The sequence below is a fragment of the Bos mutus genome, chromosome 11 (genome assembly GCF_027580195.1).
Source record: "Bos mutus isolate GX-2022 chromosome 11, NWIPB_WYAK_1.1, whole genome shotgun sequence".
Lineage (NCBI taxonomy): Eukaryota > Metazoa > Chordata > Mammalia > Artiodactyla > Bovidae > Bos > Bos mutus.
In genome coordinates this window covers 33170280-33193334 of record NC_091627.1, presented here as the reverse complement: position 1 = coordinate 33193334, position 23055 = coordinate 33170280, and the positions used below count along the sequence as shown (strand labels likewise).

The window sequence follows — 23055 nt, the reverse complement described above, 5'->3', positions numbered from 1 at the left end:
TTGTCGTTTACTCTGCATTTGAAATACTGCATAATTTTTATAGGAAGAATTAATGTTCTTTACCTTTGTTTCCATAGTTCTTTATAGATGTTCTTTATAGATGAAAGAACAGTTGTTTCATCTCTTGTATTGTAAATGTCCATCTCTCTTTTCCCCTACTCAATCTATACCCTAGCAGTGAACTACAGGGCTTGATTCTTACTCATTTTTGTATATCCAGTTTTTGGCACTTAAGAAGCACTTAGTAAATGTTTGTTAAGAGTTAGTGTTAGGAGTAGTGTGGATGTATAACTGATTGAGAGACTGTATAGCTTAATGCTTAAGAGCAAGGAAACTTGTCTTCCATCAGATCAGATCAGATAGATCAGTCGCTCAGTCGTGTCCGACTCTTTGTGACTCCATGAATCGCAGCACGCCAGGCCTCCCTGTCCATCACCAACTCCCAGAGTTCACTGAGACTCACGTCCATCGAGTCAGTGATGCCATCCAGCCATCTCATCCTCTGTCATTCCCCTTCTCCTCCTGCCCCCAGTCCCTCCCAGCATCAGAGTCTTTTCCAATGAGTCAACTCTTTGCATGAGATGGCCAAAGTACTGGAGTTCCAGCTTTAGCATCATTCCTTCCAAAGAAATCCCAGGGCTGATCTCCTTGCAGTCCAAGGGACTCTCAAGAGCCTTGTCCAACACCACAGTTCAAAAGCATCAATTCTTCGGCGCTTAGCCTTCTTCACAGTCCAACTCTCACATCCATACATGACCACAGGAAAAACCAGAGCCTTAACTAGACGGACCTTTGTTGGCAAAGTAATGTCTCTGCTTTTGAATATGCTATCTAGGTTGGTCATAACTTTCCTTCCAAGGAGTAAGCGGCTTTTAATTTCATGGCTGCAGTCACCATCTGTAGTGATTTTGGAGCCCCGAAAAATAAAGTCTGACACTGTTTCCACTGTTTCCCCATCTATTTCCCATGAAGTGGTGGGACCGGATGCCATGATCTTTGTTTTCTGAATGTTGAGCTTGAAGCCAACTTTTTCACTCTCCACTTTCACTTTCATCAAGAGGCTTTTGAGTTCCTCTTCATTTTCTGCCATAAGGGTGGTGTCATCTGCATATCTGAGGTTGATATTTCTCCCGGCAATCTTGATTCCAGCTTGTGTTTCTTCCAGTCCAGCGTTTCTCATGATGTACTCTGGGTATAAGTTAAACAAACAGGGTGACAATATACAGCCTTGACGAACTCCTTTTCCTGTTTGGAACCAGTCTGTTGTTCCATGTCCAGTTCTAATTGTTGCTTCCTGAGCTGCATACAGATTTCTCAAGAGGCAGATCAGGTGGTCTGGTATTCCCATCTCTTTCAGAATTTTCCACAGTTGATTGTGATCCACACAGTCAAAGGCTTTGGCATAGTCAATAAAGCAGAAATAGATGTTTTTCTGGAACTCTCTTGCTTTTTCCATGATCCAGCGGATGTTGGCAATTTGATCTCTGGTTCCTCTGCCTTTTCTAAAACCAGCTTGACCATCAGGAAGTTCACGGTTCACATATTGCTGAAGCCTGGCTTGGAGAATTTTGAGCATTACTTTACTAGCGTGTGAGATGAGTACAATTGTGTGGTAGTTTGAGCATTCTTTGGCATTGCAGCCCTTGTGAAGCCTAAACCAGTGGGCAAGACAGATGATTTAAGATGCAGTTATAATAAATACAGTGTGATAAACACTGCAGGTGTGTATGGAGTCCTTAGTCCATCTACTTCTTTACTTGCAGATTCTCACATCCAGCTAATACAAGGATATAAAATTTATACTTTTCAATATTCAAGAATTATATAAACAGGTCCTATATTTGGGTTTGATTCTCACCTAATTAAAAGCAGTATTTGGAAGCTATGGGAGGATGAAAATGTCCAAGGAGAGTAGAAACTGGGGATAAGAGAATTTTGAGAAAGATCAACTTTGTGGAGAACGAAAAGTTGCTAGTGGAGAGATAGGAGGGAAGCAAGGAGAGTCTGGTGTCAAAGAAGCTGAACAGAGGAGTGCATCTCAGGACAGAGTGATCAACAGATACTGTTCAGTAGGCAGGTAAGATGTTTGGCTCTATCAGCTATTCCTTCTGCCTTAATTCCATATTTCCATATTATCTGTTCAGCTCATGAACTCATAGTGTTTGTATAGTGAGTTTGGTAGGTGAGGAATACTGCATCCTCTGACTTCATTTGTTTCTGAGTGTCACATTGTAAATAGCACAGGTTTGGGAAAAGAGAAATTTGTCAAACTCTCCGAAGCATTTGCCTCTCAAATTGGCATGGGAAGAGTTGGTATGGCTAAGGGATGCCTCTGTTCCTTACTTATCCTGTTCAGTGGAACTTGTTCAGGTCCATTTGACAAAACAGTTATTCCTTGATTCCATGTTTTCCTTCACTGTTTAAGAAGAGTTGCTTTAACTCCTTGTTGCTACTCCTGGACCTCCCATTCAGTGCTAAACCTCCTCAAGCTTGATTTCTTCCCTCGTGATTAAATGGAATCTGAACTTGTAAAGCTGAGAACTTCTTGTTGCTAAATACAGAAGACTTTGAAGTTGCCATCTCAACCTCTAGGGGGGTTTTGACATTGCTGATCACTTTATCCTTTTTAAAATGCTTCTGTCTTTTCTGAGGCAATGTATTCTTCTGTATTCCTTCCTATTTCTTTGGCTACTCCTTTGTTTATTTGCTAGTTTTTCTTCTCTGACCCTTTATCATTGGCTCTTACCACTTCTCATTCTGCATGTTTCCTGGTGGACTTCATCCACTACTGTGACATTAAATTAAAGCTTTTGGATAGTGAATAAGCCACAGGGCACTGATGTAAATCTGTAAAGATTAGCATGTTTTCATATGTATATTTTAAATGTAAAGTAAAATTTTCTAGATAACACAAAATTCAGGCTCTACATATCTGCTCCTATTTGTAATGAACTCAGAAATGCAGCAGTAATTGAAATACTGCTTTTAATTAGGTGAGAATCAAACCCAAATTTAGGACCTGTTTATATAATTCTTGAATATTGAAAAGTACAAATTTTATATCCTTGTATTAGCTGGATGTGAGAATCTGCAAGTAAAGAAGTAGATGGACTAAGTACACTTTAAAAAACAAATTTATACTTTAATTCTGTGTAGTGTTGATTTTAATTCTTCTCAACAGTTACTCAGTTTGTTATAAAATAGTTTCTAAAAATTGTTTTGTAAGTTCATGAACAATTCCAATAGAATGATTTTTTGTTTGATAAACACTGCCCTCCTGTGGTTAAAGTAAACTAAATGTTTTGTGAAACAAGCAGTCTTTCCAATTAAAATTAATTCGTGGTAAAATAATGTAATAGTAATAGCTCTACAGTAATAGTATTGTAGTGATAATGTAATGGAGTATGGTATTTTTGCTAACAAATAGACGTGGGCATTTTATTTTCCTCTTCATCTTTCCCATTTGGGTTTCTCTAGTGTGTCTGTACATTTTTCTGTTTATGTACATTTTCTTATTAAAAATTAAGGGAATTAAAAGTTAAATGCAAATATTGAAAAATATTAAGCTATTGAAGGGAGAATAAACATAGGTGTGCTTAAAGAAATCAAAAGAAAAGACTAATGAGCTATAATATGTGAAACCAATAAAAGCCTCCATGGAAAAACAACAGTAATGAAAAGATGAAGAATAAACTGGAAAAAGTATTTGCAGTAAATGTGACAATAGAAGTTTTAATATATTTAATATGAAAATGAGAGCTCATACAAATGGTATATACACAAGGGATAGTGGTTGTGAATAACCAGTTTATAGGTTAAATGAGAAAACACAGTAATTAAAGTGTAAAATATATTAAAATTCATAATGGCATTACATAAAATTGTATTCATAATATTCCTAATGGTATGTCAAAGAAAAAAGCCATACTCACCAGTCACTGTTGGCGTATACTAGAAAAACTAGCTAATTATTCTGATAATAAATAGAAGGATAGATTCAAACAGTTATCCTGCTTTTTTCTATATGAGTTGTCGTCCTGATTCATCTTGACGTCTCAGAAAAGAGACCATAGCTATCCTGTGTATTCTCGTGTGTGTGTGTGTGGCGGGGGTGGCGTGGAGGGGGCAGAGTAAACAACACTGTGATGTTCTTTCGGTAAAATAAAATCTGGATCTGTGCAGCCCTCTAGGTAATTCTAATTTTCAGGAAATATGTTCAGAGTACATACAGTTAGCAAAATACAGAATGTGGGAAATTATAGTTTTCTTGTTTGTTTGGTTTTTTTTTTTCAGTAAATAAATTGGAAGATAAAAAGGGAGAAATCCATAGATAAACATAGTTTTCTCTTCCCCATGAAAATTGAGGACATTGTCTAAATAATTTGATAATTAAGGAACTATAGTTACATTCTGAGGAGTAAAGTGGTATTTTTTATTTTTAAAAATAGTCTTTATCCTTTTTTTTTTTTTCAGTCCTTATCCTTTTTAAGAAATCTATAGTAAGTATTTTTGGATGAAATGTTGAGATTTGTTTCAGGATAATCCACTTTGTATGCTTCCCACCCACATACAAGGATCCACCTGCAATCCACCAGGAGACCCTGGTTTGATTCCTGGGTTGGGAAGATTGTTGGAGAAGGGATAGCCTACCCCCTCCAATATTCTTGGGCGTGGCTGCAGGTATGGCTGAAACAAAATAAGCCATGTGTTGACAATTGTTGATTGTAGTGTTCTCTCTGAATTTGTGTATGTTTTAAAATGGTCATACTTAAAAGTTAATGAAGTGAAGTGCGTGCATACTCAGTCGTGTCCAACTTTGCAACCCCTGTGGACTGTAGCACACCAGGCTCCTTTGTCCATGGAATTTTCCAGGCAAGAATACTGGAGTGGTGCCATTTTCCTACTCCACAGGATCTTCCCAACCCAGGGATGGAACCTGCATCTCTTGTGTGTCTTATGCACTGGCAAGCAGATTCTTTACCAACAGTGCCGCTGGGAAGCCCCCCAACTCCCCCCTCCAAAAAAAGTTAATAGAGTCCTTGTATTTAATTTATCAACATTTCTTTTTTTCCATCAGACTAAATAATATATAGTTCTAAATATTGAGAAAATTTAGGATAAATTTCTAAATTAAGATTAATTTAAAATGCTTAGTAAGGTATTGGTCATAAACTTTTATTTTTTTAAAGGAAAGTAAACATCTCTTAAGCAGTTTTAACTAATTGGCTTCCTCTATTTTATTTCATTAAAAAACAGTACACCTAGAAAATCAATGAAAATAATTTTCATTAAGAAAGAATACAGACTGTATGACACAGGGAACCCAAAGCTGGTGCTCTGTGACAACCTAGAGGGGTGGGGTGGGGAGGGAAGTGGGAGGGAGGTTGAAGAGTGAGGAGACATATGTATACTTATGGCTAATTTGTGTTGATGTATGGAAGAAACCATCACAATAAAGTAATTATCCTCCAATTAAAAATAAAATTAAAAAAAAAAACACAGAAATTTCACGTCTCCATTTCCAGTAGCTTAATGTCTTATCAGCATATTAAGTATTTATATATAAATAGTAAAGTTCAACCATATTAAAGTAATTCCTTGCTCTGGATAATAAATTAGAAAATACTTTTATTATTACCATTACCATGGATAATATAAAAGTTTTAAATTCTAAATAGAGTTCGTTTCATTCTGATAGTGGATTAATTGTTACCTTTCAGTTAAGATTTGATATTCCAAAGAAATTTTTATTAATTTCCACTTCATAGCTCCTTGGACAGAAAGCCGCTGGTTCACATGAACAGTAGGGCAACCACATCCTCCAGTTTGCTCATCACTACTTTCTGGTAGAGTTGGGATTTGGACTCTGATATTCTGCCTCATTATGATTAATTAACCAAAGTATTCTTACATATGAATGGGGCTTATTCTGTGATATTTTACCCTTGCTTTTCTTGCAGAATAGCTTACTATTTTGTCTTTTTTTCATTTGAATATTTATAATGTAAATATTAATAGAACATATAAGTGACTTTATAGGGAGTGAAGTCTTGGGATTTAACTTAATGTTGCTTCGTATTTTTGTAAAGTTTAGTTCTTGCCTAATGTTTAGTATTATTGGCAGTCTAGGGCATTGAAATAAGCCAGACAGAGAAAGACAAATATTGCATCATCTCATTTATATATGAAATCCAAAAAAGTTGAACTCATAGGAACAGAGTGTAGATGAATGGTTACCAGGGGTTGAGTGGTAGAGGAAATTGGGCTATATTGGTCAGAGGATACAAATTAGCAGTTTTAAGATAAATGCGTTCTGGGGTATAATGTTCAGCATGGTTACTGTGATTAACAATACTGTATTATAAACTTGAAATTTGCTTAGAGAACATATCTGAAATGTTCTTACCACACACCCAAAAAGGTGCCTATGTGAGACAGTGAATGTGTTAAGTTAGCCTTAATGTGTGGCAGTCATTTAACAATATATACATGTATCAAGTCATCACATTGTACACCTTAACTTACACAGTGTGTTGTCAGTTATATTTCAGTAAAGGTAGGGGGAAAATCTGGCTAAAGTAATAAAATTGTGTGTCTGTAGGGATGGTGTTGCTTGTGAGTGTCTGAGTGTATTTTAGAGTGGTCAGGAATATCTCTGAAGAAGTGAAGTGAGGGAGAGAGTCCATGAATTCCTGAGGAAAAGTATTGTAAGAGGAGGGAGCAAGAACAGAGGCCCTGAATTAGGAATGAACTGGTTATGTTTGAGAAAGGGCAAGAGGGTAATCTGAGAAAAGTGAGATGAGAGTTTCATGTAGAATTTCTTAGACTCTATTAGGAATTCAGATTTGTTTTGATTTTAATATTTTAAAAAGTGACGGGTTGAAAATCAGAGGAATATGTAATTTAAGTTTTAGGAAGATTACTTAACTGTCATGTGAATAGACTGATGAGTCATTTAGGCTGGTGTAGAAGAAATTGCGGTTTTACATTGTTGAAATTTGCTGTTTCATATTGGAATACATTCTTAAATGTAGTTATGTTATACATCATTTTAATGCACATTTTTCATTTTTTAGCTAATACTTATTACTTGCTGTTTATTTTATGTTGGACTATAGAAATGATGCTAAACAAAAAGCAAATTTAAGTGATTTTTTATTTGAGTTTAAAATGAGTCATAAAGTAGTGGAGAACGACTTGCAGCATCAACAATAACATCTGGCCCAGGAACTGCTAGCTAATATACAGTGCAGAGGTGCTTCAAGAAGTTTTGCAAAGGAGGTAAGAGCCTTGAAGATGAGCACAGTGGCTGGCCATTGGAAGTTAACAACGACCAGTTGAGTGCAGTCACGAAAGCTGATCCTGTGAAAACTACAGTAGAAGTTGACCATTCTATGGTCATTTGGCATTTGAAGCAAATTGGAAAGGTGAAAAAAGTTGATAAGTGAGTGCCTCATGAGCTGACTGCAAATCAGAAAAACCATCATTTTGAAATGTTGTCTTCTCTTACTGTACAACGAACCATTTCTCAATCAGATAGCGATGTGCGACGAAAAGTGGATTTTATGACAACTGGTGACAACCAGCTCAGTTGTTGGGCCGAGAAGCTCCAAAGCACTTCCCAAAGTCAAATTTTCATCAAAAAAAGGTGGTCATTATTTGGTGGTCTGCTGCCCATTTGATCCCCTAATAGCTTTCTGAATCCTGGTAAAACCATTACATATGCTCATTAAATAGATGAGATGAACCGAAAACTGCAGTGCCTGCAGTTGGCAACGGTCAATAGAAAGGGCCCAGTTCTTTTCCTCGACAATGTCCATCCTCATATTGCTCAACCAACGCTTCAAAAGTTGAACGAATTGGGCTATGAAGTTTTCCTCATCCAGCATTATTCACCTGACCCCTCGCCGACCGACTACCAGTTCTTCAAGCATCTTGACAACTTTTTGCAGGCAAAATGCTTCCACAACCAGCAGGAGGCAGAAAAGTCTTTCCAAGAGTTCCTCGAATCCTGAAGCATGGATTTATGCTACAGGAATAATAAACTTACTTCTTGTTGACAAAAATGTGTTGATTGTAATGGTTCCTGTTTTGCTTAATAAAGATGTGTTTGAGTTATGATTTAAAATTCGTGGCTGAAACTGCAGTTACTTTTGTACCAACCTAATAGTTAGATATGGCTTTGGCTGCATATCCTCTTGAGAAATCTGTAGGCAGGTCAGGAAGCAACAGTTAGAACTGGACATGGAACAACAGACTGGTTCCAAGTAGGAAAAGGAGTATGTCAAGGCTGTATATTGTCACCCTGCTTATTTAACTTATATGCACAGTACATCATGAGAAACGCTGGACTGGATGAAGCACAAGCTGGGATCAAGATTGCCGGGAGAAATATCAATAACCTCAGATATGCAATGACACCACCCTTATGGCAGAAAGTGAAGAAGAACTAAACAGCCTCTTGATGAAAGTGAAAGACAAGAGTGGAAAAGTTGGCTTAAAGCTCAACATTCAGAAAACGAAGATCATGGTATCCGGTCCCATCACTTCATGGGAAATAGATGGGGAAACGGTGGAAACAGTGGCTGACTTTACACCGTTCTTAGGGTGTGTCCTTGTCTGTATGGTTCAGAATGACTTGTCTTCTTCATTTTCAAGACAGGGTTAAGGAAGGGCCAAAGAGGGATGTGTCCCTGACTTTTGAAAATCTGAGTTGTTGAAGTCACTCTGCCCCACATTGTGTTGTCTGGTACTTGGATTCCACACCTAGATTTAAGTGTGTGTTTTCTTTTCATCTGTAGCTATATAATATTCACTTGTGTAAATATACTGGTTTTCTTAATATCTTTTTATTAGATAAGAAACCTTTAAACTTTTTTCTTTATTGAGTAACAATGAATATTTTCTTATATTATCAATAGTTTAAAGTTGAATGTTGAATAAAGTTGAATTTGTACACTGGATTATGTGTACATATCCATTTCATGGTGGTGTTTTATTATTGCCATGTTTTTGCTGTCCAAAGTAGCAGGGAAAAAACCATTGAAATGTGACTTTTTTTTTTTGCATTTGATCGTTTGTGAAATCAAGCATTCTTTGTTGTTTCTTCCATAAATTTTTATTATAGGATATTGAATGTGTACATAAAAGTCAACAGTAATATAATGAATATTTTTGTACCATCTTATAGTTTCTATAATTATTGACTTATAGCCTGCCTTGCAATACTTAATCTCTATCTAAATTTTCTCCTTATAACTTTGAAGCAAATCTCCAACATCATATAATTTTATCTGTAAGTATTTCAGTATGCAAATGTTACTTTATGTTTTCTGTTCAGTTGTTTTAATTATTTTATGAGCTATCTGTGTCCATGATGTATTTTTCTCCATTTTTAGTAACTTTATATGATTTTAATATATAGATAGTAAATACAGGTCCAGTTTTCTGTTATAGGCCTTAAGTTGGATAAAGGTAGTAAGTTAAATTCGGGGCATGTTAATTTTGAGATAAAACATACAAGGTTGATGTTTAAAAGCAGTTATAAACAGACTGTGCTGCTGATTTTCATTTATCAAAATGGGAGTGATTGATGAAGTCTTGGGAATGGATGATTTTATTCAGGGAGAGTTGGAGTGAAAAGGAAAAGCTCTAAAATGATGCTTGTGAAATATTTAGGGGGTGGCCATAGAAAAAGACTGGAGAAGGAAATGGCAACCCACTCCAGTATTCTTGCCTGGGAAATGTGTTGGACAGAGAAGCCTGGCAGGCTACGTGGTCCATAGAATCTCAAGTCAGACATGGTCTAGCAACTGAAGAACAACGAAAAGACTACGGAGAAACATATTGGAAAAAAAGAGTCTGGAGAGAGCAGTATCTTAAGAGGGAAAGGTTAATAACATCTGATGTAGCAGAGAGGTCATGGAAGATGTAAACAAGTTTATTTTTTGGATTTTATGGTTAAGCAAATGAGGAAAGAGATGCAGACACAGGACACAGTGCGCTGGAAGCTGCAAGGTAGACCTGAGTTTGAATTATGACTCCCACTTACCTTGCTGCATTATGTTTGGAAATTTGCTTAGCTATTAGCAAATTTACGATTTGTTATCTATAACAATAGATAACTATCCTGAGGGTTAGTTATCCCACTTCTTAAATGGGAGTAATGATGCTTCCCTTTTAAGGTTGCTGAGACATTTAACTGAGAGAATGATTAGCACTTGTTTGTGTCTTCTTTATAAATGATAGTTGCTGATATCACATCTTGATACCTTAGTGGCTGATCTGAGATATCTGACTTCAAGTGATATCTATTACATAAATCTTGTATCTATTGTTTGTGATACAGTTGCTGTGCTAATTGATAACTCCTTTGATAGTATAATGTAGATTGGTTCAATTTTAGCTTTCACTTTCATCCACTAATTGCCAAGGGTTCCAGGTTTAGAATGGAAAATGATTCAGGTAAAGAGTTTCTGCCTAAAATTTGTATAAAAAGAAAAGGAGGAGTACAAAATTGACTTATAAGAAAGCAATTTAAAGCAAGTCTGTTAGTGGAAAATATCCTTCATTTTCCTTTAAGAATGTCTTAATTTCTTCTTCATTCTTAGAGGATATTTTTGCTGGACAGGAGTGTTTTAATTACAGTCCTTGTCTTTCAGCACTCAAAAATGTACTTCACTGTTTCTGCCTTTCATGGTTTCTGATGAGAAACCCACTTGAGTCACTTGAATTGTTGTTCTCCTAAGTGAAATACTGTTTATCCTTGGCTGCTTTCAAGATTTTAAAATTTTCTTTGGTTTTCAGTAATTTGGTTGTGATATATCTGGGTATAGATTTCCTTGAATTTTGTTGTTTGAGATTCATTGGTTCTCCTGAAATTGTAGGTGTGTATCTGTCACCAAATTTGCTAAGCTTTTGCTGCTATTCCTTTACATTATGTTTTGTGCATGCTACTCTTTATTTTCTCATTTTGGGACTCTAGTGACATGCCCATTGACTCTGTTCATCTGTTTTTTTGTTTTCTCCCCCTGTAACTTTTCTGTTTGTCAAATTGAATAGTTTCTGTTGCTCAATCTTCAGGTTCACTGACTCTCTTCCCCTGTTACCTCCATTCTGCAGTTGAGCCCCTCTAGAGAATTTTGGATTTTACTTTGGATTGTAGTTTTTAGTCTTTTATTTTAATTTTGTTTTCTACACCACACAGGTACACACACAATGGTATAATCAACCTTACTTCTTTGCTAATACTTCTGTTTTTTTCCCCCCAAGAATAGTCTTCTCGCTTCTTTTTTTTTTCCTCTTCTTGCAGCATGGTTATAATAGCTGCCTTAAAATCTTTACCTGAAAATTCCAGCATTTGTGTCATCTCAAGTTTGTTGTCTGTAGGTTGTCTTTTCCTTTGTTGAGTTACTGAGATTTTTCTTCATATGTCAAGTGATTTGGGTTTGTGTATTAGACATTTTTTTCCTTTTGTGACATTTCTGTTGCAGTAAAACTTTGATACTGTCTCATTTGAGTCCTATGGAGAATGTTGTTGGTACTTTATTTTGAGGGATTGGGGGTGCTTTTTAAGCAGGCATTTGGCCTTTTAGGTTCAGGTCCCAAGTTTCGGCCTATCTTCTGTGCACTAAAATTCTAGTGTCTAGTTTTTAAAACTTGTTTCTATCTGTCCTGCATGTGCACCACTGAGTGCTAACTTTGGGAACCGGATAGTGTGTTTAGGGTTGTGTCCACATATGCTTAGTTCTTGGGTGACCCCAGGAGTGTTTGTTGAACTTCTTGGTGTCACTTTTTGAGTTCCTTTCTCTTTGCAAGTTTCCTGACACTTTCTGGCTCCTAGAGAACTTTCTTCCTAGTCCTATGGCTAAATAACTCATGTTTTCATCTCAGCGTTTTGCTACACACTTCCACAGCTGCATCTGCCTTTGATGCCAAGCGACAGGATGGTAGAAAAAGGATATAAACCTTAGGAATTCCCACCACATTCATAGGATTGGACGGAACCCGCTTTCTTGAAGTTTTAGGTCCTTGTCCAGCCACTGCTGGTATCATCACTGCCACAGCTGCTGCCTTTGAATTGCTTGGGAGCGGGGTCTGAGAGAAAGGGAAAAAACCAAGAGGATCTTCCTCCCCTTTTGGGGCCCCCTTGACTGCTTTTCAGACAGAAAAAGGGAAGACTTCTTTTGAAGCCATTTCTGTCTGCACTTACTGTGCAGTTCTGATTTGGGGCTGCTTTGAAGTCTGGACTGAGTGATCCTAGGGGAAATAAAACCAGGAAACTCACTGCTGGGTTAGTAGTACTTCTGGTTTTGGTTTCCTCCTCAAAACCAACTGCTTCCATTTTCAGAGTCCTCAGAAAACTAGCTGCTCTGTGTACTCTGTCCAGGTTTTTAGTCATATTCAAGAGGAGAGACAGGATAAACTTTGCTTATATCCTCTCTACCAGAACACAGATACTGTTTAATTTCATTATATTGTTCATTTATTTTGGTTAGGAAATTACTGAGCATCCAAAATGTACTAGACTTTGTTTGGAAATGTTAAGGTGGATACTCCTTAAGCTATTTCCAGTAAATCTACAAGTAGTTATGTTATGTGGTGTTGGAGGCAGAAAGTAAGCATAATTTCATATTATGCATTCATAATAATTAGTAATCTTTTTTGACTTATTTCTGCTTTGGGATTTGATGTATGGTTTGTGACTGAAGAAAAGAATGTCCTATTTAAAGAATGTCCATTAATTTTTCATTTATTATCCCAAAATTTAAGGGATGAAAGGTCTCTGGATTTGTATGTGCTGGATGAAATTAATACATAGCTATAATAAGAATAAGAAATATAGTTTACATGCATAATTATAAGAATTTAAGTAAATAATTTGTTACTATATACTTGTTTCTCAGGTCTTAGAAAAATATCCCAATACACCCATGAGTCATAAAGAAATTCTTCAAGTTATCCAGAGAGAAGGACTAAAAGAAATCAGGTGAGTTATTTAAGTGTTATTTGTAATAATTATAATACTCGATTAGAATATTTTGTAGTATATAGCAGTCTTCAAAGATTATTTAGTAATAATTGCTTTATTAATTTATGATTTGTTGAATTCAGATCTTCGGAGTTTTCAGTCATAGCACAGGTAAAAAACCAAAAGTAAGTTAGAAAAAATTTCTTATAAGATAGCTATTGCCACACCCATGCACTTTAATTCTTAGGAGGCCTGGAGCCATTTTCATCCACATCTTTTGATGTAATAAGCTTGATCATTAGCAAATAAAAAATACTCTAAACAGTTCAGAGAATGGTAGATGTAGTCTAGGAAAAAATAACCTTGGCCAAAAAGAATTGTGGAAAAAATATATAAAGCAGTATGTGTTTTAAGTAATAGTCTTATGTTCAAATAAAACAGCCAGGGTCAATTATTATAGGACCAAAGATAAAACACACTTTAATTTTTAAGAGCTTTATTATATTACAACAGGACATAATGGTCACTGTTCATAGTCAAGACCCTCTGTCATCAAGAAATATTAAAGTTATGTTCAATATACTTTATATGTTAAGGCAGAAATCTGGGTGTCTACATTAGAGACATTTTCATTAAGAGAAAGAGGTTGCTGTGCTACTAGTTGTTCTCAGTCAGGGGTGAAATTTGTGTAACAGCCATAGGGAAAGTGTTCAGAATTTTGGGGGACCATGACTAGATTTTGATTATCACCATGACTAGAAAGGAGGGAGCACTGTGGTGATAACGGGAATAGAACAAGGGTGCTAAATGTCTTCCATGCACATTGTGCTGGACAGCCCTTCTCAGGGAAGAATTGCTCAGCTCAGACGCCAGTGGTGTTGCTATTGAGAAATAGTGAGCTATACTGGAATATTTGTAGATGGATTGTATATTTTTTGATGAATAGCCATTGCACGTTTGAGATTTTTTAATTTTTATTTTCTTTAACATGAAATTCCAGATTTTTTAAGTTGGCTCTTTTTTAGTAATACAGTTAAAAACTTTGATATGTGGCCAAATGTCAGTAGGTTGGGGACAAATTAGCTTGCTCTGTTAATACTAAATATGAAGTAAAAGTTTATCTCTGTATAATTAATATGTCCTAAAAAATATGTGATCATTTGTAAATTAAACCATTAAAATGTGTGAAGAATGAGTCTTAAACATATTTCTTGTAAATTATTAAAAGATTAATCACTCTTAATTTATCAATGACATTATTCAAAATTTTTATTTGAGTTTGGCTAGACTTACTAGAGTAAAGCATAATCTTCTAATCCTAGATATCTGTATAGGCTACAGGAGAAAATGATAGTGATTTTAGTTACTTTGAGGAACAAATTATGCTAAGGCATTTTAATATCTTTTTTGTGACACAATAGAATTTTCTAGAATAGGAATAAGCAAGAGATTTCAATTCTTTTCATAAAATTAGACTTTTGATACACACTGAGGAAATAGACCAGGAAACCTGTATAAAGAGATCAAACTCTTAACAATGCCCTAGGTCTAAATGACAATTGCAGGATCATCCATCTCTAACATAGTAAGGCTCTGTGGCTGTAAACTTGTCATTATTATTTCTAGAGAGTAGGCAGGAACAGTGAATAAGAAAGAATACTAAATAAGAACAGAAGGGAGAAAAAAGGAAGAACTTAAAAAATGTAGCAAGATGGTGGAGTCATCAAAAATAGCTTCTGGCTTCACTTAGTGACAACTTACAAATAGCTGTTCTTGATTAAGCTATTGTGGTAATACAGTTATGTGACCACAAAGCAGTACTTTTTAAGTCTCCAGTGACTTCCATTTTGTTACCTTACAGAACTTATAGTTTTGCCTGTCTTACCACTCAGCATTATTTAACACAGATGACTGCTATTAATACTTCCTTCTTGAAATGTTTCCTTACTTGAAGTGTCCACAGATATTCTAATTTTCTTTCTTCCTCTGTGAACTTTTCCTCTCAGTTCTTTTGCTCATTATCTTCTCTCCAACTCAAGTGCAATTTTGTCCATTCCCATAACTTTGTCGGGGGTTGGGGGGGTCACTTTTGTTAGTTCCCAGTTTTGTAGGGATGGGCATTCCCACCTAGCCTTTGTACATGCTGACCCCTTTACTTAGTTAACTCTTATTTTTTTGGGGTGTCAACTTGAGTATGTCTTTTTCAGAGATCTTTGACTTCCTGATCTATTAATAGATCACATTTTCCATTTTTAGTTTCTTAATAGTGTTCTGTGTTCTTTTTTCATAGGACTTAAGATTTGAAATTGCATATTGTTTTGGTCTTAAAATCATGTATCTTCTCTATAGCTTACATTAAGCTAGTAGCTCCATGAAGGCAGGACATAATCTCCATCCACTTGGCATTCTCCTTCCCCTCCCTCTTTCCCCCCAGGCTTGGCACGTAGTAGACATTGCTCACCTACTTGTTAATGAGTATATGAAGTATCAGTGATTGGAAGGTCATATTCACAAGTAGATATAGCCTACCTTCTTGCTGCATGACGTGTCACATGGTAGTCTTACAATCTTTAGACCTTTAGGTAGGTTATGAGATGAAATAGATACTTTGCTTATTGAAGCTGTGCTCCTTTTTAGTTTTACTTTCATTCCTTAATCCTTAATACAAGCTTTTCCACTTTTTCCATTTTCTCTGTTCCTCCTATTTTGAAGAATCTTGCTTAATTTTAGTTATTTCCTACTATATTGTTTCATTTTAAAATATGTTAAAATGGAAGCTGCTCCAATGTCTGTCAGCAAATGAATGGATAAATAAAATGTGGTATATACAGTCTGTGGAATATTGTTCAGCCTTAAGGAGTGAGATTCTGATATATGCTACATAGATGAACCTTAAAAACACACTAAGTAAGTATATGTATAATTGAATCACTGTACTGTATACATGGAAAGTAACACAACATTGTAAATCAACTATAATACAACAAAAATTTTAAAAAAGAATATGAAAGAGAATGTGTATATAGATAGATACCTATGTATTTTAAAAAACACATGGTGAGTGAAATAAGCAGACAGAAAAAGGCAAATATTGTACAGTTCCACTGACATGAGATACCTAGAATAGGCAAACTCAGAGAGACAGGAGATGGCATAGAGGTTACCAGCGGCTGAGAGTAGGGAGAATAGGGACTTACTGTTTAATTGGTACAGAGTTTCTCTCTGGGATGATGAAAAAGTCCTAGAGGTGGATAGTGGTAATGGTTGCACAACATTGCAAATCCGCTTAATGCCACTGAATAGTACACTTAAAATGGTTAAAATGGTAACTTGTATATTATGTATATATTTTGCCAGAACCAGTCAACAAAAAGAAGTATTAAAAATGAAGTGATTGGCTCCTGGTTGAGGAAGATTGTAGTCCCTTTGAGAAGTTAGGTGGTAAGATTGAAAATCATTTACCCAAAGTATGGAATTTTGAATGAATTAATTAGAAACATGTACAGTATTCTTAGAATATTATAACATTTGAATTAAAAGCTCCTTATAACTATAAAGCATACCAGCATTTTAAAAAACAGAGAAAAAGAAGGTCCATGAATTTTCCCCCTCACAATAACTTATGATTTCAGGCATTCCATTATGTTTGTTTGCTTTTAATTCCTAAGTGAATCCCTTTTAAAGATAGAGTTTCCCAAGGAAGTCCCAGGGAAGAAAGAAGATATGGATTTTGTTGTTTCAGGTGAAAAGAACATTTTGGAGTGTTCTAAAAGTAGCTTAGTTCTGTTGAGAACAGATAAGAAGATGTGAAAAGAGTTGGAATAACCTTTGGGAAGAAGAAAAGATAAAAATTATTTTAAAAAAAAGAATTTGGAACTTTTAGGTTGTAACAGTTATTGGTAATTTAGATAGATGCTCTGTGATATTTGGTCATATGTTTAAAAAAAAGTTTCTGTACTGTTTGCCAATAAATAGTTATTTCAGAAAATTATAAATGGCTTTTAAAAATTTGTTGTGACTTCTCACTTCCTTGTTAAATTTTTCATGCCTAAAATACAGCCTAATTGTTTTTTCTCTTAACTTACATAGGAATGATAACTGGGCAATAGTTCCCTAGTCTTGAGCTCTTTGACACAGAATTGCTTGTTCCAAAGTTGAAGTTCTGTCAGAACCTTTACAAAAAATTCTGTAAGCTTTTAATCATTTATTTTTACCTATATCGTTTCCTTTTTACAGTTAGTATTGTTCACTGGGTAAAGATTTTATTTATTGGGTTGACTTGGTTGAAAAACCCCCATTCTCACTTTAGCTGATGGGTTATTGATTCTAGATCATGCTATACATTTAGGTGACTCTAAATATTGAAAGGATAGCTATTTTTGTTTTCCTCTCAAGACACTGCAAATGAAATCAAGGATTCGGAGAGACATGTATCCATTTGAGAGACATGATACCATTTGACTACTTTAGTTTCTAAGAGAAATTATTCAGGGTTTTATTTTATCTTGAACCAGTTTAACTTGTATAGCAAATGGCTGTCCTTAGCCATCAGTATTTAAAATAGTCTTTCAAACACTTAACATGTTTCCTTTTTGTCTGATGATGTAGATTTTCCAGTTTACAGGAAGGCTAACTCAGTACTCCCCTCCCCTCTATTCCTCTTTTCTCCTCACTTGAGTCATTACTTCTTCCTGTGATTGCAAAGTATCCCATCAGGCATGCATACAAACCCCAGAGGTAATTCAAACTCCAGCCTCCTGAATATACTCACACAGCTTCTTGGAGCTGTTTCTGGGACTTGGGGCATTCTTTAAAATCTTTTAAAATTAGGTGTGTGAAAGATCCCTATCTTTGAGTTATAGTTCTGTAGTTCTCAGGGTCCAGTCAGCAGACGGAAGCTACCAACACATGGTTTAACAGGGAAGTTACGAAGTTAACTGGTGATTAACTGATCAATATTAACTAGTAACCAAGAATTAACTATTAAAAGGTAAAGATAACGTAGAAGAATACAGTAATTACAGACTTGGGAAGCAACTGTAGGACTAAGGCAGTGTGCCCTAGGAAAGAATAACTTTCATGTTCCCAGATTCAGCTCTCCATGGAGAAGATGGGGCTCTGGTTCAGTGGATGACAGAGTTCACTGGTGCCATAGCCTGAGGTGGCACATCGGAAGCCACCTTCTGGGTACTAAAAGAACTTGCTGGAAAGCCTCCTGCTGGGTGTTCAGCTGGGGAGCCAGCTGAGCCATCAGCAGAATTTTCTGGGGAGGTACCCTTAGGCTTTCTGCTGAACATTGCTGAAGGGTGAGCCACTATGGAGTGTCCCTCATATTGTTGGGTGCTGCAAGCTCAAGAAGAAGCAGGCTAGAGTACACTAAAACCAGAAAGGAGAGACCCCATTGTTTCTTTTTGCAGTGTCCTCCCAGCACTCTACTGACAAAATTTAACACTGAGCCAGCTGGCAAAGGAGAAATGTTTCTAGAATCCAACTTCATTATCACAGAGAAGGGCAAAGAAGGTTGGATTTGGAGCTAAAACTCAGTAAATCGATAACTGGCACAGAAAGCGTCAGTAATTTTTCCTGAGTAACAGGTCATTGACTGGTCCCATGTACCACTTTTGTTTAGTTGATTTCCTTCCATCTGTACCCCAGCTAAACTGGTACAGTGCTGTTGACTGTTTAGGATCTGAAATTTCTTATCTGTACTCAAGACACTAAGCCATCATTTATCCTCATCTCTTATGAAAGAATCTTGAAATCTTTCAAAGTCAACTGAGATATTACCTCCACAAAGCTGGTGCCTTTTTCCTCTTCAGTTCAACATATCTTCCTCTCTCAATATTTTTCTTTTTTAAAGAAGATTTGGCATGCAGGATCTTAGTTCTCGATCAGGGATCAAACCTCGAGGAAAGTCTCCTGTTTTGTTCCTGATGTTGGTGATTTTTATTTTCCCTTTTGTCTTTGTCAGTCTTGCTAGAGATATGTTAATTTTTTTTTTTTTTAAGCGACCAGAGTTTTGTTTCTTTGCTTTTTCTCTATTGTTTTGTCATTGTTTTTCCATTAAAAAAATCATTTTATGACTATGATGAGGATATGGTCTCTGTTGGGATTTTAAATGTTCCATACATGCTTGAAAAGCCTGTGTATATGTTTTCTCCTGGTTTGGGGGTAGAAAGTGAAGTTGCTCAGTTGTGTCCGACTCTTTGCTACCCAATGGACTATAGCCCACCAGGCTCCTCTGTCCATGGGATTTTCCAGGCAAGAATACTGGAGTGGGTCGCCATTTCCTTCTCCAGGGGATCTTCCCAAACCGGGGATTGAACCCAGGTCTCTCGTTTTGCAGGCAGATGCTTTAACCTCTGAGCCAGCAGGGAAGTGGTTACATCTCATACATGGACTTCCCCACCAGACAATGTTATTATTTGCTTTCTGGCCCTAAAGAGCTGAAAGACTATTTTTATCCAGATGTTTACCATTTCATGTGCTCTTCATTCTTCCCTTAAGTTCCACATTTCCCTCCAGTATCATCCTCCCTTCAGCCTGAAGCACTTCCTTTTCAGTATTTCTTTAAGAACTGCTCTGCTGGTGATGAATTCTTAGTTTTCCTTCATTTGAGAATGTCCTTTGGGAGGGGTAGTGTAGGGGAGGCTTTCATTTTGAAGAATTTTTTTTTGGGTACAGAATTTGATATTGATAGCTCTTGTATTTCAATACTTTAAAAATGTTGCTCTATTGCCTTCTGACCTCCATGGTTTTTGGTGAGAAATGCATGCTTGTTTCAATTATTGCCCTCCTGTAAGTAATACTGATACACTGTTTTCTCTGGTTGCTTTCAAGATCATTTCTTTTTGCTTAGTTTACAGCAGTTTGATTTTTTTAAAAACATATCTAGGTGTGGATTTCTTTGTGTTTAAATCCCTTTAGCATTCACTGAACTTCTTGAATCTGTAGCTTTATATATTTTGCCAAATTTGGCAGATTTTCAGCCATTCTTCAAATATTTTTTCTTCACTACATTCTTTGTCTTCTTCCAGTGTCATGAGTCTGCTCATTTTTCCTCAATCTTTTTCTGTCTGTATTTCAGATGGGATGATTTCTGTTGCTCCTTTGTCATATCTTCTGACACTTCTCTCATTGTTCTGCATTCAGCCACTGAGCCCATCCAGTGATATTTTTTAAATTTCTGATATTATATCCTTTAATTCCAAAATTTGTGTGTTTTTTTTTTTTTTAATAGTTTTTGTTTCTTTGCTGAAAACTTCTGTCTTCCCATTAATTTCAAGTTATCTTTGCCACATGGATATAGTAATAATGCTTTAAAGTTTCTGACTGTTAAGTCCAGCATCTGGGTAATCTCAGGATTAGCAACTGTTGATTGTTTTTTTCCTTGAGAATCTGTCACATTTTCCTGAACCTTAGATTATTGAGAAATTTAAGGTAGTATTCTGGACATTTTGAATAATACATTGTTTTATGTTCTGTTTTTCTTCTAAAAACTTCCGTAGAATGCTGATTTCTTTTCTTTTCTTTTTTTAAATAGCTCAATTATTCACAGACTACATGTTCTCTCTTCTGTGTTAGTTTGATAATAACTTCATCTTTTAAAGCCTTCGCTTTGCTCTTTTGGATCTGTTCCTTGTTAGTCTGAGATGTGAACAGGGATTCAGTTCTAAAAAGCCTTTGCTGTGTTGATGGGAAATGTCTTGTGTGCCAGCTTAGAGATGAGCCCAGGCCTTGTGAGGGAATTAGGGGAGTCCCTTCTCTGGTTCTTTTCTCTTAGGAATTCCATACCCCACAACCCATTCTTAGAATTTTACCTATCCTCTACAGTAGGACATCTCCTCAGCTAGGTCGTGCTTTTTAGTCAAAGTGGTGAGAAATAAACCCCAGAAAACTCACTCTCTGAGAGTTTAGCCAACTGAAGTTAGAGTATAGTCCACATGACTACCCTCACTTTATTAGACCAACTACGTAGTTCACAGATTTCCTTTTTTTAAAAAAAAGTCTGTATTTATTTTATTTTTGGCTGCACTGAGTCTTTGTTGCTGCATGCAGTGTTTCTCTAGTTACAGTGAATGGGGGCTACTCTTTAGTTGCGGTGCACGGGCTTCTCATTGCAGTACCTTCTCTCACTGTGGAGCATGGGCTCTCAGCATGTGGGCTCAGTATTGTGGTGCATGGGCTTAGTTGCTCTGCAGAATATGGAATCTTCCCAGAACAAGGATTGAACCTGTGTCCCCTACATTGGCAGACGGATTCTTAACCAGTGGACCACCAGGGACCACCAGGGAAGTCCTCACAGATTTGACGACTCTCAAGGCTTGATAATTTGCTGAAAGTACTTGTGTAACACTGAAAATTGTTAAGCATTTGGTTTTGGAAGGATACATATTAAGATTTGTCAAGGGAAGAGACACACAGAGTCAGGGTGCAGTACCCAGCGCAGAGCTTCCAGTCATCCTCTCCCCATGACTTAGGATAGTGTTAATTGTCAGCATCAGTGTGTGACAGTAAGCAGAGTATTGTCAACCAGGGAAGTTCACTTAAGCCTTGGTGTCCAGAGTTTTTATTTATTGGGGGTCCATAATATAGGCATTATTCAGTTTTCAGTGTCCAGCCCCTCTAGTGGTCAGCTGATAGATACCATGTGACCCAAGCCCCCACCTTAAATCACATTGTTGGTATGTATCAAAGCAGGGTTTTGATACATATCCAGATTGCAGTGTTTCTATGTGGCTGGCCCTCATAGGGCCTGCTGTTGCTACTAAGTCGCTTCAGTCGTGTCTGATTCTGTGCGACCCCAGAGACGGCAGCCCACCAGGGTCCCCCATCCCTGGGATTCTCCAGGCAAGAGCACTAGAGTGGGTTGCCATTTCCTTCTCCGATGCATGAAAGTGAAAAGTGAAAGTGAAGTCGCTCAGTCGTGTCCAACTCTTCATGACCCCATGGACTGCAGCCTACCAGGCTCCTCCGTCCATGGGAATTTCCAGGCAAAAGTACTGGAGTGGGGTGCCATTGCCTTCTCCGTCATAGGGCCTAGTGATATTATTTCTTAAGCCAAGGGCAAGGCCACCCTTCTGTGGGTAATGGTAAATTTTATACTGTATGATCTCATGTGAATTAGGTTTGACTTCCCAGCGTGCCAGCTATCTTAATTTTCAGTGTTTTAAGTAGTTGCTTTTTTTTTTTAGTCTCTAGACTTTATTCAGACTTTGCCATTTTTTTTTTTTTTTTCAAATGGCCTTTTTACCTGTCTCAGGGCACAACCCAAGACACCACTGTGTGATTAACTTTAAAAACTCAAATGTTGGGAGTTTACATTTACATCTCTGCTATACTTTGTCATTTTGTTGAGATAATTTTAAAAATTGACATATAGTTCACATACCATTGTGGTCTACATTTTAGAACATACAGCTCAGGTGTTTTTTTTTTTTTAAAGTTTACTTACCCAAAACACTTTCATCACCCTGGAAAGAAGCCATATACTCATAAGCTGCCACTCCCCTTCCTTGTCCCCTGCAACTCTCCCCCTGTCCCAGCCCTAGGCAATTAGTAATGTGCTTTTTGTCTCCATGGATTTGCCAATTTTGGATATTTTGTGTGATGAAGTTATATAATATGTGGTCTTCTATGACTGGCTTCTTTCATATATGATGAATTTGAAGGCTCATTCATATGGTAGCATTTATCAGTACTTCATTCCTTTGTTGCCAAATAATATTCCATTATATACATACGCCAGATTTTATTTACCCATTCATCTGTTGATGGATATTTGGTTGTTTCTACTTTTTGGCTATTATGAATAATGTTACTATGAACAAGTAATAATGTTACTTGTACTCATGTACAAGTTTTTTTGTAAAAGTTGCTTTTTATATTTTTGTCTACAGTCTTTTGGTGTAACAGGCAGATAGGCTGGCTGTTGTGGGCCTGCTTTGTCTTCACCAGTACCAGAAGTCCTAGTCAATTTTAAATCGTGAAATTGGATTGAGCTTTAAATTCATGGAATCTTCCATGGTGAACCACAAATTTCGAGTTGGAGAATCCTGGTGTTTTTCTTTGGCTTTGAATGGAAT

At 36.6% G+C, this 23055-nt stretch overlaps 1 protein-coding gene across 2 annotated transcripts in view; it reads left to right on the top strand.

The window, feature by feature from the left end:
• ASXL2 (ASXL transcriptional regulator 2) overlaps positions 1 to 23055 on the top strand; it is a 109442-nt gene that overhangs the window by 27037 nt on the left and 59350 nt on the right. For both annotated transcript variants that reach the window (XM_070379239.1, XM_070379237.1), the window contains exon 2: positions 12906 to 12988. In XM_070379239.1, the coding sequence (XP_070235340.1) occupies positions 12906 to 12988 (83 nt within the window). The remainder of the gene's footprint in view (positions 1 to 12905; positions 12989 to 23055) is intronic.